At 46.7% G+C, this 18408-nt stretch overlaps 1 protein-coding gene across 2 annotated transcripts in view; it reads right to left on the reverse strand.

The window, feature by feature from the left end:
* The window catches only part of CHST13 (carbohydrate sulfotransferase 13), a 40401-nt gene extending 22066 nt beyond the window's left edge, over positions 1-18335 (reverse strand). Inside the window, exon 1 of one of the 2 annotated variants that reach the window (XM_082768502.1) lies at positions 18104-18335. In XM_082768502.1, coding sequence (XP_082624628.1) covers positions 18104-18119 — 16 coding nt within the window. In that variant the 5' untranslated portion in view covers positions 18120-18335. Of the gene's footprint in view, positions 1-2859; positions 3018-18103 lie in introns of those variants that run through there. The other variant, XM_082768501.1, reaches the window with a different exon arrangement.
* Positions 18336-18408: the final 73 nt, after the last annotated feature.

Here is an 18408-nt window from a genome sequence, read left to right on the forward strand (position 1 = left end):
GACAGACCAAGGACCAGGTAAGAACAAAACAGCTGGTATTCTTATGCACGGATCTCCTGGGGTCAGATTGAATTATCTCAGCCTCCCTCCTTGCCTCAGTGCAGTTCCCTGAGACCAGCAGCGACCAAAGCTTTGGTGCGTACAAGGATCAGCAACCTCCTGCAGTTACCACAGTCTAGACATTCTACAACTGGAGTCTGATGAAAGAACGGTCAGAAATCCATCCCCACTACTTGTTACCACCTCCTTTATGCAGAAAACAGACGACGTGTAGGGTCACTGTGGCCGCTGCTAATGATACACCATCCCTGGAGCAGACAGCAGAAGAAGATCAACTCAGAAGAGGGATGGCAATAGTGCCAGGCAGGATCTCCTGGATGGCTGCAGGCTGACACCAGCACAACCAAGTCCCTCTGAGGGACCACACTGTGTCCGGCACCACGCTGAGACTGCACGAGGTTTGCCCAGGAATGGACCAGACCTGCCCATACCACCAGTCCAGGAGAGACTGGAGATGCCAGAAGAGGACTGCTGTGATCGAACCCCGTTAACTACCCATTGTGGCGGTGCTTGTGAATTCTACCCGACACCGTGCTTGGCACCAGCTTAATATTTCCCTGCAGTGCAGATATCCTGCCCTTGGCCTCGTCTGTGAGTCTGGAGTGCAGCAGTCACAGACATGTCACCGCTGACCCCAAAGCCAACGGGGGACAGACCGTGGGCTGCCTCCAGGAGGTCCAGCGGGGGACTCTGCTGCTGACTCCAGTACAAACAGCCCAGCACCAAAATAACTGGCTCAGCGGCTATTTAGGAGCCGAGTTATTTCAGCACACGCTGGTGTGTGGGTGTTCCTGGTGCAGAACAAGACAGCCTTATTCCAGCACAGCCGCTGATTCAGTACAAACCGCTCCGTGCGCACAACTGCGCGGATGGAATTAGAAGTGGGAAGTGCAAATGGAGTTAATTCCTGCTCCCCGAAATGAGTCCTTAGTTTCACCTCCCGGACTTAAAGGCTTTTGTTTATACCATCTTTGCTCCCGTGTTGTATGCCTTGTCCTGGTCACAGGATGGTTCAGTCTCTCCATGCTGTTAGCTAGGATTAATTCAGCACGTTACCTGAAATGGAGCGTGGGCAGCCCAGGAAAGGCAACCTGCTGAATCCTGCAGAAGGTGGAGAAAAGGATCTGGCCGCTCCAGAGGGGAGCTCAAAGCACTGCTGCCTTTCCTAGCATTTTTCTTCATTATTATATAGAAACCAAATGACACCAGGCAACCAAGAACTCCAAATAACCTCAAGGCAACCATCACTTTAAAGATGACATTTTTGCCTGCAAATTGTTTACTTATTATTGTAACTAGCAAGTTCTAAAATTCAAGTAATTGGCTCAGTTTGCTTTCCCTTGGGCTAAAAGAAAAAGAAGCAATTTTTAGCTTATGTCTTTTCAGTATTTGGTAACGACCTTTCCTCTGCTAGTGTGAATTTTTCACGGAACTGAAGAGGGAAAATACTGTAATCTGAAAAATAACAAGGGAAAGAAATGGCATAAAAATGTAGGCTGGACTCCAGGAGACAGTTATGTGGCTAGAAAATAACCAGATTTTAGAGAATATGAATATGACTTTAATTCACCTCTTTTGTGAACCTTAAGGGGCCAGTGTGCAGAGGGTGTTCACCATCACAAACAGCCTCCGACAAGTCAAACACTGCGAGTTTACACCAGTTTAGGTGTAAATATAAAAAAAATACCTATGCCAATCCCATCACCACCAGCAGAACCCTTAAAAAATGCCCCTTGTCCCATAGCAAGGAAATCGCTTTGCAGCCCAGTGAAGGCATTTGCCAAAGCCTCAGCTGACCAGGCTGCGGTCAGCACCTCTGAAGGAAGTGTTCCAGAGAGGAAATCCCCCAAACCTATCAGGAGATGCCATCGCCCTTACTGTCACCTGGTTTGCTCTGACCTGGTGGGAACCCCATCCGAAACTGCGTGGGGGCCACGCAAGGCGTTCAAGTTGAGGAAGCACAGTAAGTTGTGCTGACTCAGACCCACAGAAGTCTCCTTTTGAAAGCCAGGCTCCCAGAAGAGCCACGTTTCCCAGTCAAACACTGTCAAATAGAAAGTGACTCCAGCATCCAACGCAGTCCCCTCTGTTAGGAGCCATGGAGGCTGGAGCCAATTCAGTGCTGCACTTCTCACTGAATATACCCGGCATTAAAATAAGATGGCACAAATTGTTCCTTTAAAAAAAAGTTACTGAGCAATAAAATACTGAGCGTGGTCCTCTGGGATTACTGACTTCATTTGATAAACTTCACAAGCTATCCTAGGAACAACAAATGCTTGCTGAAACCTAACTCCTCTTCAATCTTACTCAGCAAACAAGTTAAGCTTTTATATATATATATATATATGTTTAGGATAAAAACACATTAAAGTGATGGAGCAGCCCCTTTAAAAGGAGAATCGCGTTTCATTTAGTCCACACTGATAACATTCCACTACCATCTCAGTCAAATCAGTCTTCCCAATTTCCAGAACTAACTTTAAAGGCCCCATTGATGGATTGCTGCAGCAATCAAGAAAACATTAGTGCATTGTTAAAACGACAGGAATTACCCAATAACGTCTCTTAGGAAAGAGGAGCTAATTTCCCCCGAAGAGCAGGGAAATCACGAACCCTCCCAGCACAAAGCAGTTCAGATTTTACTTCTGCCCTGACCGCATCGCTCCCCGCCACGGGAGAACAGTTCAACGGGAGGAGCCCGGATCCCCGGCTGCGGGGTGCGTACGGGGGAAGATAGGGGGTATATATAATTGGGGTCCCCCCCTAGAAACCCACCGACCCCCGCAGCGAACCCACCTGGCTTGAGGCTGCTCTGCAAGTAGAAGACGCCCAGCACCAGCGAGCCGAGGCAGGCGGCCAGCGCCAGCCGCCGGGGCGCCCGGCTCCTCCGCATCCCTCCGCGGCGGCTCGGCGGAGCTGCTCAGCCCCCCGGGCCCCCGGCGAGCCCCCGGCGAGCCCCGCACCGCCGCCTGCTCGCCCCGTCCCGTCCCGTCCCGTCCCGTCCCGCTGCTCCGCCCCGCTCCGCGGCCGCGGCCGGGGCCGCCTCGCCCCGCCGCCAGCAGCAGGAAGTGCGAGCGGGGCCGCCCCGCCGGGGGAAGGGGGAGCTGCGCCCCCCGGGAGGGAGCCCCGGGGCTTCCGAGGTCCTCTCGGGGGTGGGGAAGGAGGCAGCGATGTGCTGGCAAGGGGAGGGGGGAGAGAGGGGGGCTGGCGGCTTCTCGCAGCGTGTTCAGTAAGCATCGAAAAGTTTTGGGGACTTGAAATATGCCTCTTTTTTTGTGCACTTAAAATATATCTTTTTCTTTTGTTTTTCTTTCTTTTTTGTTTTTATTTTTGGTGGACTTAAATATATCTTTTTTGTGGACTTAAAATATACCTCTTTTTGTGGACTTAAAATATATATTTTTTATCTTTTTTTTTTTTTTTTTTGTGCATTTAAAAATATCTCTTTTATGCATTTAAAATATACCTCTTCTCTGTGGACTTAAACTCTCTCTCTCTTTTTTTTTTTTTTTCTTTTTTTTTTTCCTGGACTTAAAATCTTTTTTATTTTATTTTTTTTCAATCGGGTGATCCCTCCTCCAGCAGACTTTAACTGAAAGCAATAAGGCTTGTAAGTAACGTTAATGCAAGCAATAAAGCTATATAGAAGGGAACATCTTTTCTCCTGATCTCTGTGGGTTTTTTTGGTTTTTTTTTTGTGTGTTTTTTTTTTTTTTTTTAAGGCAGGAGTGCAAAGCTCCTGGTTTGCCTAGGAGGACATGGAATGGATCTCAAGCTCTGAGATCCTGAATTATAAGTTGTGGCCAGGTCTGCCTGCACTGGAGATGCCCCGTTTCTCCCTCTCCAGGCCCCAGCAGTGACAGGAGAAGAGCTGAGGTGTGCAGCAGTTTTCAGCACTGAGCCTGGCTCTCTCTGCTTTGCCCAGTTAATTGGAAGAGCCAAGAAATGGGTATTTGCTGTATTTGCTGGAGACTGGCAGCGGCTCCTTCCCTGCCAGCCTGTGGACACCCCACTGAAGGGTCAGCCTGTGCCCCATTCACACCATGCCTCACGCCCTGGGGTCAGACCGTGGCTAGAGCTATTTACCACTGTAACAGCAATACTGATGGTCCATAATAATGGCCAAAAGCTACTAATCACGCCATATGGAGGAAAATTATTTGTTAATGCTGAGGAAATGCATCCGACTAGCGGGTGAAAAGTCAGTTCTTTTTGCCTGCAGAAAGATGCTGTGCCTTTGGTGCAGTGCATGCTCCATTCCCCCCCCGGCTCATTAGCAGCGCTCGTTACTGTCTTCTCAGCAGGTTTTCTCCAAATGCCTTGCTGTTTCCCAGGCTCTTGGTGCCACAGAGTGAGATTAACCCCAAGCTCTGGTCTGATAACCATGCTGAATAGAAAGTTAACAGCAGCTAGTGTGAGCTGGAAACCCAGGAATTTGTTGAACTCCTCCCCAAGTCCTGGTTTTCCGACTACTGTGAAAAGGAGCCCTTCTTGGGCATAGTTTGCTTTTGCACTCAGCTATTTAATTCTGGAGCCTGAATGCCACGGAAATAGTTTACTCTGGCCTCAAGCTGGTGAGACCTCCATCTGCTGGTGGCCAGGCTCTGGTGCACGCTGCCTTTGCTGCCAGGGCCCCCAAATCCGACCAGGCCAGCAAGGGTTTGGGCAGATACCCAGGGAATTACACTGTGATGGTCTTCCTACCTTATCTTCACCATCCTTGTCATAACTGGGACCTGCTACATTTTGCCCCCCAAAATGAGCAGGGGTCCCAGTTCTGTTTTGCTCATATCACCATGCTGCAACACCTGAGTGCACTCAAAGCAGCGCACTGATTTTCCACCATCTCCTACAGGCCTTTGCATCAGCAGAATGTGGGTTTTCAAATATTATTTCATCAAAACACCAGTGTTTCTGTCTACTTTCCACCAATTTACAACAGCCGTAATTTGAAGCAGCAGCGAATCACGCTGAGGTGGACCTTTCACCGTTAAGAGCTGTAGTAACTGTTTGCAAGCTCGATATATGAGAGAAATAGGTTGGATAAAAGGCAGAATTTACATTAAATACCTCTGCAAAAGTAGCAGGAGAGTTAAATGTAGATATAATCAAATGAGAGGCTTGGTGAATCTTTAAAATCTATGGCCAGATTGGGCCACTTGTTCATATAAAGTAATACTGATGCCTTGAGGAATCTTCTTGGTCTTAGGGGGAGAGGGCAGTGAGTAAGCAATCAATCCTAAAGACACCGAACACCCTGGGGAATCCCCCTGACTTGGTGGGTGTGACAGCGTACAGTCCCTACAGCTAGGCAGGTTCATACAGCTTGTCAGAAAAAAAAAGAAAAAAAAAAAAAAGAAGTAAAAAGAAGATTAGGATAGCGCAAATAGCATCTGGTCCTGAGTAATTAATATTGTAACCTTGCTAATTCCATAGCTTGCTGACCTTTCTGTTCCTGAACGAAACGCTAATCACTTCCCAGAGATCCTTTGGCAACTGTCTCATGGGAAGTCTCCCTAGAGACGAGGAAGTTGAAAGCTGGTCCCGCTTCTCATCGTGAAACGCTGGCCTCTGTCAAAAGAGATGTCAAGAAATCGCTCATTTAACTTTCTAGCTGCCACGATTTAAAAAAACAAAAATAAAAGCAGCAGCTGTTTTCATTTAAAAGCACCAGTGGTGATGGGAGCAGGCCAAATTACAGGCTCTGAGGACTACTCTGCCTGCAGTGCTTGCATCTACTGGAAGTGCCGTTGGTATGACGGAAAATCCCATCAACCATTTTATTCAGCAGTGGCAACTAGAGACCACGCTTGCCCTTTGTACCAGGCATTTATATTTCATTAGTTTATATACTGTGACCAGCTGGGAACTTGTTCTCTGCTGATGTCTGATTTAGAGGCTTGCACGCAGGAGGAATGGGATTTACAGGTACACGGTGGAAAACCAATTGCCCTTGATCTTAGCACAGTGCTGGGAGCTGCAGCTACTTCCAACAGCAAGAGCAACAAACCTGTCAGGCCTCCCACCAGCAGCACGAGGCTCCTGCTGTCGGCCTCTGCCCCGTGCTCTGCTGTTTCTTGCACTTCTCCAGCAGAAAGCTGCAGCTTCTCACCTGGCTGCCCATAGCACTCCTGCAAACGGGCAGCTCTGTCTGCTGTCCCTGTAGCAGCTCACGTGGGGTGACACAAAGAAACGGAGATGCTGAGATGTTGCTTCTGGCTGAGGTGGGAAACAGCTGCAGGTTTTTCTGCTCAGGGGAAGGCTGCGAAGCCCTGCAGCAAGCTCCTGCTGTGGTCCTGTCCATCGTGTGCTGGTGCACAGTGCTCGAGTCAATGCACAGCTTCTCTTGCATTAGATGGAAACATGCTTCTGGAAGAGACGAAGGAAACAGGTTTTTTGTTGTGCCACGTAGGTCACAGTGGATAACCAAGGGGAGTGAGCTCTGTTCCCACCCCTGTGCTTCCTCTGATTGCCATCCAGCACCAGGTGCCCCATGTCTCTTCTGAGGTTTGGAAGCTGGAATGTTCAGTACATACCACTGTTCAAATCCACCTGGCACTGTAGAGCAGGAGCAAACCATCAAATTTCATCAGGTGTCCCCAAAAGCTGGTTTACAGACATCTGGAAGAAGGACTGGCACGTGTGGGCAGGATCATCTCATCAGCTGCCAGAAAACAAGTTCTTCTGTCAGCACGGTGCCTCCCCAGTGGAAATGGCTGGGCTCAGACTGGTAAATAAAGATGCCACGTGCACGCCAGCGTGTTTTGACTTGATAGTCTGGTGACATTAGCGCTGGAGAGCATCCATGTACACAACAGCCAGGCAGCCTGCTGCTGGGAGCTGCCGTTAGCTTCTAGGAAAGCAGAGCATGCACACAAAGTCTTTGTTCCGAGTATCACAGCATCACAAACAAGATACCCCTGGTACTGAAGCCAAGGAACAGCTTTTGTTACACTGACAAACATCTAAACCCAATAAAAGCCGTATGAACACACCACTGAGCTCCCTTTCACTGCACTCACCAGTGTAGCATCCCAGTGCCTTCCAGTTGTGCACCAAGAGAAGTGACTGACAGCTGGTCAAACTTTGTTTCAAAGCTCTGCATCTGCAGCCAGGGACATACAAGGTGGGAAGTCTGCACAAGCAGGTGAAACCAAACCTCACAGAAATTTGTTGTGAGCTTGTTAGGGTGTTTGGGAACCCAGCTCTTCGCAGCCCTCCATCTGTGAAGTCTTTGGCTGCCATAAGCATTTTCCCAGAAACTCTTCATCTTTATCCCAACTGAGGGCCCAAGACCAGGAAGTCTATATAACACAAATTTGATAAAAGAAAATTTGTTAACAGCATGTTATGTACCTTCACAAAGGTTATAAAACATTATGCTAAGCTGGGCTTTGTTAACTTGGAAGTGTGTGACTCAATAGCAGAGACAAGCCCAGTGTCTTAGGATGCGAGTGGAGAACTAAAGCTGCTGAGAAATTTCTATGAAAATTGTTTTTTGGACTTTGATGATTTTATCTATTTACATCGACTTGTTCACGAGCAGAACTCAAGGCCCAAATGATCTGGTCTTATGATCTGCAATTGCCAGCCAGCCAGCAGCCAAGATAAAATGAGAAAGAGAGAGACATGGCTGCTGGTTTAAATATCTTGTCCAGAATGCCCCCTTTCTTAGCACAGCAGCAATGAGCACATGATCACAATCTGGGGTGTTTCATTCCCCAGCTCCTTAGAGCGAGTAAGGGCACATCTGTCCCTGGGGGCATAGTGACTGGACATGCCCTGGGAGATGCTCACGGCCACATGCAGCAGCTCTGCAGCCTGGCAGGACACAGTGTGCTGGAGAACGTGCTCTTCCCTGCACTGCTCGCTCATGTTGCTGCTGTGCACACACCCTTCTGAAGTGACTCCAAACAAAAATGGAAAAAAAAAAAATGGAGAAAAAGCAACACATGCAGTCCAAAGCCAGACTGACCCTGTAAATAACAACATAAATTGCCATCAGTGGTCAGGGCAATGCTATAAAAGTCTCCTCAACCACAGAATGAGCATGCTGAGAAAGTTTCCTTTCTCCTTAAAACCCTGTGTTATAGGCAGGGATGAAAGCCCTGCATCTCCTTGTCCTCATGTCAGGGAAGCTTGGGCAGGTCTTTCCATGGGGCTGCAGACAGCACCTGCAGCTCTCTGGGATGGAAGAGGAGGACTTATTTTGTGCCTGAGAACTCCAGTGGACCGAGTCATCCTTCCAGTCATCAGTGCTGTACATGTTAGCGTGCAGTATAACAGTGTTCAGTTTCAGTGTGCTGCCTGCCTCCTTCCAGGGCTTGCCGAGTCTGTCCCTTCTCCCCTTCTCACCCCGTAACCCTGTCAGCACAACCAGGCCATCTGGAAACACTGACATTGCTGAGACTACCTTGGAGAAAATGGAGAAGGAAAGAAGGCAACAGAACGGAGCAATGTTTCTGATGACACCTGTGTGAATTAGGTACTGCCCTCACTGACCACAATTAGATGAGTCTTTAGGCTCCTAAATCCCGTAAGTACCACTGAAACATTCCCTCATGACTAAAAACAGAGTTTCTTGTTTACTAAAGGGGGAAAGATTAAAATAATCATCATAGTCTAAATAGTATTCAACAGGCTGTACCCTGCATATATTGCCACAAACTCAAGCCCATAATTGTTCCTGCAATTTTAAGCACAGAGAACTAATTGCATACACCTAGGCATGACAGGGCTGGTCAAATCCAATCTAAATAGTTTCAATTTCTTGGAAACCTGGCTGAGAAATCATATAAATATTCCTTGTCCAGCAATCCTCCATGACTCTGTTTTCACTATTCTAAGAAGCTTGTGATACTATTTTTGTTTAGACTAAAAATAATAAAGGCTACTTTCCACTCCTCTGGATGCCCTAATTGAATTATGTCTGCATTAATAAACCCTAGCACTGCTAAAATCAGACAGCCACCTACCCATAATGGCTAGGAGTCACAGTGTCTGCCTCCTCCAGAAACTCTATCCAGAGGTGTCTTTTGCAAGAAGTTTAGCCCTGGAAAGTTCCCAAATCAGGTTAGTTGTAATTATGGAGAGGAGAAAGCGCGTTCCAAGTCTCTGAGCCATCGCAGAGAAAGCGCAGCTGCCTAGTGCCTCTCTTTTATAAAGGCATCTTTCAGACAAGGACTTTGGTCCAGTGTTTGCACAGTCTGCTGTAGATAGGACAGGACAGGGGAGAGGAGGGCACTGGATTTGAGCTGGAGCTTTTATTGCTACCACAGCTAAGGCAGAGGAAACAGCCCAAGCACTCTCCCAGACCACAGCCCAGACAACTCATACCAAAAGTTTGCAAGCAAAGCCTTAGCCTCTTCTTGCAAATACTGACTGTGGAGTGAGGACTCATGAGCTCCTGCACTGTGTTCCTACAAACATCATCCAGCGAGTCCCAGATTTAGTTCCCAAATGCTTTTAGGTGCAGCCTGGTGAGCATACACTGTCCAGCCTACTCTGGGTGACCCCTGCAGCGGTACCAGTACCACCTACAAGATCACCTCTCATTTAAGCGCAGGTGCTTTGGCTGCCTGAGTTGCTGATGCTCTGCCTTGTTCAGGCCTTGGCCCGACTTCCTCTCAGAGCACTTTGCTCGTAATGTTAGCACTGCTGCAAATGTTAAATAGTCTGGCTGCTACCGAGTCTACATATTATGGCAGCTAATGCTGTACTTGTTCAGCAGTCGCTGTATTTCCAGCTGGTTGCAGTGGGCTCTGCACTTTTCAGTGCAGCTAAAATAATCCACAGAAACACCCATAAGCCTGACCTTCTCTGAGGTTTGCTGTCACGAAGAGAGGGAGAGAGAGAGAAAAAGCTAATTCTTTTCTACAGATGTTCTCAGCACTACTGTGATTTCAGCAAAATCAGAGAGCGTTCAAGTGCCTGCTTAGCTAAGGAAGCGAGCACAGTCAAATGTACTCCCCAGACCTTCCTTCCAACTAACACTGCAACCAGTGTCATTGAAGAAAAAATTAGAAAAAAAAAAAAAAAAAAAAAAGGCAAATACTGGGGATTTTTTTTCCTGTGATTTCTGTGGTTAAAGCTACAGCTAAAAGCAGCTGTAGCAGGTTACAGCAGAAACTGAATATGCTACTGTGTTGAGGCTTGATTCAGTGAACTGGGCAGTCTGAAAGGGAAATTGATTTGCAAACTTCAGAAATGGATTTAAACAAAACAAGATTCTCTCTTTCAATGGAGACATGCTCTTTTCTCAGAAAACACTAGGACACAGTACAGGACACCTCAGGCATATGTTGCAATGTTTAAAAGCTGAAGCAATGAGAGCTGCACTGAAGCTTGCTCTGTTTTACTTCCATTTGGCATCCTGGAGCTAATGGAGTGGAGGAGCTCCAGCAAAGTGCTTCAGCCAGACTCTCAGTAGCTTATGCCCTGAAATGCCCCTGCCCAACAAATCAGTACTGCAGTCCTCTGTTCCTTCAGAGGCTTCTCCCAAATATGAGACGGGAGAATAAATCCTACCCCATCCTTCCAGTTTTGCAAGAGTAGGAATACCTAATGGCTAATAAGGAAATGAAGGGCTGCTGCTCAAATTGCAGGGGTGGCAGAGAAGGACATGCTCTGAATGAGGTATAAATCCACACGGTACTGCAACACGGCCCTCATCCAAGCCTGTGTGGCGAATGGGGGCTGAGACCCCCAGCACAAAGCTCCCCTTTGCACCTTGAAGCTGGTTAGGTCCAAGGGCTTCTGCTGTGTCCCAGAGCCCTGTGCTGAATGGGAATCAAATAAATCCCTCTGGGCTGGGAGGACCAGCCTGATGTTGCTTTTTAAGGATGCAACTGCCTGTGTGGAAAAGCTTCGTGCTGCCCTGCAAAGTGGCTATAACTTAACAGCAAAAAAATCAAAGAGAGGGAACCATGATTATACATTTTCTATAAATACGGCTGGCCCAGAATATAAACTCTTGCTCCATGCAAAGAAAAAATCAGGAATTGTGGAAAAAATGTAATAAAGCTGTGTTATTCTGCCAGTTAATCCTCATCCACGCTGCAGCGCAGTATATATGGTTTTACTGTCCTCTCCTATTCTGCTCTCTTAGCTTTATTTCCCCTGGTAGTTGATCCGTGGCCAACAAAACTATTCTTGCAGAGCCTGAGGGAGGCTCATGGTGCTAAAGCAGCCGGCCATGGAGTCAAGGCTAATGTTGGTTTTCCAGGACCTCCTCTCAAGATTTCCAAAGCCTGACAAAGTGGGCACAACTCCATGGATCTCGTGAGCCACTGTTTGACTACCCAGGAATTTATAGTTTTGCAGTTGCTACAGCTTTAGCTAAAGGAGATATACTTTGCTAGTTAACATTTTCCAATGAAAGCTTAATTGGAGTGTGCAGTAGCCAAGAAAAGAAAACCATTCTCAGCTGAAGTCCCTAAAATGTATTCTGCAGTCCGTCAGGACAAGTGCACATTGGAGACAAGCCTAACCCTAAATCCCACCCTTTGTGACCAAGGATAGGAAGGGCAATGAATGACACAAAGCAAAATCTCCTCGTTTTGAGCATAGTATCCTCAGTACCTGTCGTGGGTTCAAAGAAGTCAACTCCATGTTGACATCTGAGAAAGCAGTCAAGGAAAAGGAATCAATCAATAGCTACATGAAACCACTTCACGTGCTTTGTTAATGTGTTAAATAATAGCCAAATAAAGTAAGAATATGTAACAGCTGAGTGAAATATTAGACCACAGAGAAACACAGGGCAGTGCTAAAAGCATCAGCTTTTCCTGTGAAGAGAAGTGGTGGTATTTCTATACAGACTTGGCCAGCAAATCTTTCCATCCACTCCAGCTTTTCAAACAATTAATCTCATGGAAACCAGAGAGGGAAATCCTGCTGGGGAACCAAATGCTTTAAAAACAGTCCTTTGGTGAAAGGTCCAATGGCAGTGAAAGCAAATGCACCTGACTTTCTGGGCTGCACTCAGAGAAACCTCCCTCTAGTTTCAGTGACAAATGGGAATATCTCTGCTCTCCAGTATCTAGCCTTTCTTGCCATCTTTAAATCACATTAAGTGCAAAAATGGGAGGGGGATATCTTTCCTTACCTAGTCTCAGAGATCTGTTTTTCTTCGTGTCAAAAAAACCCTTCCACCTGCCTGCTGTCAAGAATATTGGCTGCAAAACCCATCAGCAGCCTTTTAACTGAAGAAACCCACTTAGCACAAGCATTTTCAGCAGAACAGGGTCTGAACCTCCAGAATCAGAAGATACAATTTCTAACAATACAGGACCTGTTGCCAAATCAGCATCTGCATGATCTTACAACATGAGATGCTCTCCTACAGTGTCACCCAGTTCAGGGACAACGACAGATTTGCAAGGGTTCAGCCCTGCCATACAGTGGGAAAATGAAAAGGAGACCTCAAGTGGGTTTGGTAAAGAAGGGCAGAGAAGAGACAGCAGTGAGCTGTCTGAGTTAGATGATGGGACAGGAGTAGGGAAAGCAAGTTATCCAATAGACTGACTGTAACAGAAGGCGAGGAAATGGACTGTGCTTCAACCAGTTGTTTCATACAGGTGCTCGTATGCACAGCCCTGCCTGACACCAGAAGGCACATTCCAGACATGACAAGTTTCAGTCCAACACATGTTGGTGGCAGAATTTATATTATAAAAAAGGAGAAGAACCTTCAGCATAGGCCAGTAAGTGGTCAGAACAACATTTGATAACACATTTCTTTCATCTTGGTCATTGAACAGCTGAAACACTTTGGCTGAAGTTTAAAGCAAATTAATCAGCATGAAGCAGAAGGCTCTGGTTGGGAAGTTTCAAACCAAATAGCAGCAATTTGGCAAAATTGTAAGCAGCTGAAATGAGTTATTGTTGCTGGAAGTACTGATCTATTTTAACAATAGGTGGTGTACCTGCATCACTTACTGTTTGCACAGAATCTGGTATTGCAACGACGAAGGTAGAAAACAAGGCTGGTAATCACTAGCACTTAAAGCAGCATAAGGAAGTCAGGGAAAAGCAGCTTTTCCTTGGAGTCAAGAGGTAGTAATACCACCCTCTCTTGCAGTGGAAACACTGGTTGCTGAATTTTAAATTTTCACAGATCAAAAGAAAAAAAGCCCTCCAGGTCATTTCTAATCCATGCAGTTAACCGAGCCCATGAATTCCGAGATCCTCTCAAACAGACAGCATCTCATTTCCTAATGCTTTTTGAAAAGCCTAATAAATGAATTGAATAAAGATGAAACGAGCAACATTTTCATTACCCATTCCAACAAAGAAGCCAGGACTGGAAACATCGGGGGAACACCACGGGTCGAGTAGGCAGGTGCTGTGGCATCTCTGCATCACAAACATAAGGATGAAGGTGTGGGTACATTATAGAAAATGTAAGCAGAGCTGCATAGGGGCCTGAAGTGGGAGAATGAGCTGATGGAAAGAAGCAGCACGCAGAAGGAGCGCACAGTGGGTGCACCAGCCTACAAGCTGGATTGACAGTTGTGTAAAAAAAAGGATTAGTATAATGACAGCATCCTGGGTTTTGAATTTAAATTCTTCAGCCAGGTTCTAGAGGAATGTTATACCTATTACCTAACCAAGACAGGTGAATTGTCAAAGCATTTTCAAACACAAAGAACCCTCAGGACTCACTAAGATGAATGCTCTTGCAGGGCCATATTCTTTGGGAAGAGACTTGTATACATTGACATCTAGAAAAAATTAAGTGGTATGTCCCCTTCCAAATACATCAGCAAAACAACAGCAGGACCCAAAAGCCACATTCACTGACAAGCTCTGTTCCCAGTTACCACATTGCACAAGTCCTTTGTAAAACCAAAAGGAAGCGGATGTGAATTCAGAACTCTGCTCACACATTCAGCAGGACTTCTCACAGGCAGGAGGAAAGTCCAGTGGCCCACAGAAGTCAGCAGCTTTCTCCCCACACTTCTGCTCTGGAAAGGGGGTACTTGATTCTTCCTGGCAAGCTCCAAAAGGGTTTTAGTGATTTGACTGTAAAATGCCTTGATTCAGAGGGGCTGTGCTGCCAGACAAGTTAATGCCATGGGGAGCACAACACATTCACAGCTCTTTATGGCAAAAAGAACACAGCCAAGTGTACAATGAATCCTGAAAGCCTTGTAGGAGCCCCATAAATGTTTCCAAATGCTGATGAGGTGAGAACATGGAGCTCTGTGCCCTACCAGTAGCCGCGGGTTCCTTCCCAGTTAACGACCTCTTTAACCAATTACACATTTGCTCCCATTTTAAGTCCTCTGTTGCTCATTTGGCTGTTGCAACATGGCCGTCTAATCCACACTATCCTCTTCCAAACACAGAAGCTGTAACCCCACAACAACTGAGCAGGGACAAAGCAGAAAGTAAACAGAATTATTACTAGAGAGGCATGAGAGGCTGTTCTCCTAGGGGCATGATCCTTGCATCGAGGTGAAGTGACTTGCACATGATTGCGAAATACGTCAGTAGCAGAGCAAAATAGAGGGTTGAGGTAACCTGTTTCCTAGCAGCTTACTTTAAAAGCACTCATGTGTGCTCTTACTAATTCCCATCTAGATAATTTCTTTGTAGGACATTGAGGCTTACTTACCAAACCAACCTCCTCCTACCTCCCGAGAAGGTTAGAGCTGGAGAGAGCCGTGTGGTTCAGTGCTGAAGGTCAGTCTCTGATGACAAACTTCTGGGAGCTGTGGTGTTGGCTTCTGTGGACACCTGCACAGCCTGCACCCTGTGAGGGCAGTGGTGGTCCCATGTTGCAGGAAGACAAATGGGTTTAGAAGCCTTCTCCCCAAAGCACCCAGTGTGGTGACAGAGGATCCCTCCAAGGTGAAACCCATGGGGAAATTTTTGTGCTGCAGGCTTGCATGCTGCCATCAGAATCAGGAACAGCCTGGTCTTAACTTGTACTGAACACCCATCCCATGTGAGTACCGTGGACCCAGAAGGTTTTTCTGACTGTTTGACTGACCTGCAAGAGAGCCTGGAGAGGGGTGAGCAGCCCTCCCACAGCACAAGGTGGGGAAGGGAAGATGTGTGACTGCCTGGAAGCAGCCAGCAGGCAGCAGTCACAGTCTCCAGGAGGTTTTCAGAAGACAGCAGGTTTGGCTCTAAAGGAAAAGGAGAGAAAAAGCTGCAGGGCTCTGTGACATCCAGTGAAGTCAGGCATTTGGCTGAACCTACACAGGTACATGGGCATGTGGTGGAAACACAGATCTGCATGGTTCTGAGGGACTGGAAAACATTCAGCCTTCTACTAAACTCTCTTTATGCACAGATTTATTTTATATGTTGAGGCTGAGGGTCTCTCACTGTTCAGGAGTATACAGAAGAGTTAATTTAATCTACTATGAAGTGCCACAGTGTGGTGTGAAGTGTTTCGTACACAGACGGGATTAAAAGGTCTCACTGAATTGAAAAGCTGAGTTAATTTTGATTGCATTCAAAAGGGTCAGAAAACAGAAGAATGAGAGGAAAATCTTTTTCCATAGGGTGAAAGGAGACGGAAGCCAATGACGGTTAACTTACAGCCTCTTATGCTTTCTGAGTGTTAATGTTAAGTCAGCTAGACTCCTGTCAAATTATCTCCTCAAGAACTAATGTATTTTTTTTTCCATTCACTTCAAGTTCCTGGACTTACACATCTCAGTGTAAGTTAACTTGAGACTTCCAGACTAAAGGGGAAAGCTGTTATTTTGCTTCAACTTGCCCAATAAATATTATATTATCCATACAGCCAAGCATCAGTATACATACATAGTCCAGGTTTTTATCATTTTAGCAGGTTTTCCCTTGCACACACACAGTTTGAATCAAACCACCTCCCCCAGAGGTTTCATTCTCCATTGTAGCACACAGACATTCTGGACTAGAAATTAAATGCTGCAGATGAATTGGCTGAATTTCTAGAAAATCTGATGTTCTTTCTGGGGAGCACACCAAGCTTTCTCCCCATACTGGGAATGCTCTAAACCCAAACCCATGCTTTCCCAAGGATGCCCACTGTGGCAGCGAGGCTGCTCTGCCTCAAGCTGTTCGATCAGGATGCTCACACCCAAACCTTTTCCAGGTGCTGCTGACTGACACAGGGAACAATGCCTTTACTAGTACAAAACAGCCTCTATCTGCAGAGAGCTGTTGCTGCTCTTTAAAGAGCAGCCAAGAGCAGAGTGTGCTCTTGCATCCCTCCAAGTGTCTGTGTGCATCTGGAGGGACCAACGGCTGCAGTGACGGCACACTGAGCTGCCCAGTCTGCTCAGAGCCACCAAGGGGCATGTGCTCCCAAAACCATCCCCTGCATGTGTCCTTCAGTTTGTCTAATTCCACCCTTGGCCCTCACTGGCATCATAGCCCCACCACAGCAAAGCCATCGCAGACAAACCCTCTCCTTACGTTGTTTAGGGGAAGGCACATACATCAAAGCCCTAATAAAGAGGAGCACACTTCCCTCTTTGTGCTCAGGAAGCATCAACTGGAAGGGAGCCAAGCAATTACCAAGCCCTAGAACTAAAAAAAGCATTGAACTCATTACCCAGAAGACTTACAAAACGAGCCTGAAAGAGATTATAAAACCCCATCCGAACAGGCACAAACAGCAAAGCACCCACCCCGCGGGAGGGAGAGCGCTCACACCCCGGCAGTGGTGGGCAGTGCTCTTGTAAGCGCCGGGGCTCTAACAAATTCCTCTAACACCTCTCAAAACATGTGCCAGGTGGTCAGTCCCACCCCACCAGGAGATGCCTGGCTGAAATCACAGCAGTAAATCAGCACAGGATGGCTCCCCAGAGGTCAGGGCTCTGCCGATGAAAAACCTGCTGATAGCCCGCCACGTTGCGCGGATGGGCTACGCTCACAGACGGTGCCTGCAGTTGGCTTGAGACCTGGCTTGTGACGTTTGCATAGCCTAAATATTTCTGGCATTTATTTCACAATGTTCTTTTAAATCTTAGGAAGCGTGCACTTTGGCTGTTTCGTTGTCTCCTCCCTGCTGCGGTTACAGGGAAATGGATGACTGATGATTCTGTGATTCGGTGTGCAGATCCTCTGCCCCGGCTCGAGCAACACTTACCAACGGGTCACAGCTTTCCCAAGTATAACTGCTATTCAAGCTGACCCTAAACATCACACTGGCATTTCGCTTTTTGGCTCTTTTCCCCCTTCTCTGGACTTGTGACAAGGAGGTCACTGACAGAGTGGGCGACGACAAGCTTAGAGCTGTGATTGACTGTGTAAGATCACAAGATCTGTTTGTTACAACCCCTATAAGTAGGGGAAAGACATGGCTTTGAAGTAAAGAAGGTTTTTTTTCCTCTTTGCTTTCTTTTTTTTTTTCTTGAGAACATCAAATCTCCTGGATCAGACAGGCCTTGCCCAAGGCGTCGTTCCTAGAAAAAAAGGATTGTTTTAGCTTTAACCTCAAACTGCACCCTGAGCTGTGTCAGGCCATGGGTGCAGATGGATGTCAGTTCCTCCGGCTGAATTTTCAGCTGGCCAGATGCGAGCCAGCAACAGGCCAGATGCTGCAGGGCTGCATGGGTCAGAGTAAAATCCCTTCCCCAACCTGCAGGGAAGGGTGCCCACTTGTGGACAGGGCATATCTGCCTCGTACACACTGCCTGCTCATTAACACTCCTGCCTGGCCAGCTCAGAGTCAGCTTTACATTTCTTTTTTTTTTTTTTTTTTTTTTTTAATAATGTACTTAAATACAGTTCTTCTGTAATTTGTACTTGCAACCACTTGGCTACCAAGTGAGTTGTGACTTCTAGTAAATTACTTGCAGCATCACCCATCTATAGGAAACAGCAAAAATTAAAGCAACAAAATTTGCAGGGTTGCTTGGCGCATCTGGCTGCCTGATGCCAGCTGCAGAGGCGGTGGCTCACTCTTTGCCCTCTTGCCGTGATGCCAGGGATCTAACAAGGCAGCTGAGAAGCTCTGAATGTTACATGAAGCATGGTTTAATCAAAATAAAATATCCCAAGCACATTGCATGTATTGATTTGTAACTCTTACCAGTGGTTGTTTTCATAAAGTAATTGCAGGTGCTTGTTCTTGTGCTTGCAAAAAGAGTGGTCAAACCTTAGTCTGCCTTGCTGAACAGTCTCTGCATCAAAGATCTCATGAGAGGTTTGGGCACTTTAAAAGGATCAGCAATTATCTGTGGCTCTGGATTCGGATTTTCTTTCCTTGCATATCCGTGCCAGCAATAATTTAGCATTCATATAACAGGAGGAAGCAGAATCTGACAGTGGGGGATACAGCTGAAGTGAAGCAGATGTCTTTTAAATTCGGAGCACATAAAGCATAGAAGCACTGAC

This window comes from Aythya marila (assembly GCF_965140915.1).
Source record: "Aythya marila genome assembly, chromosome: 10".
NCBI classification, from domain to species: Eukaryota; Metazoa; Chordata; class Aves; order Anseriformes; family Anatidae; genus Aythya; species Aythya marila.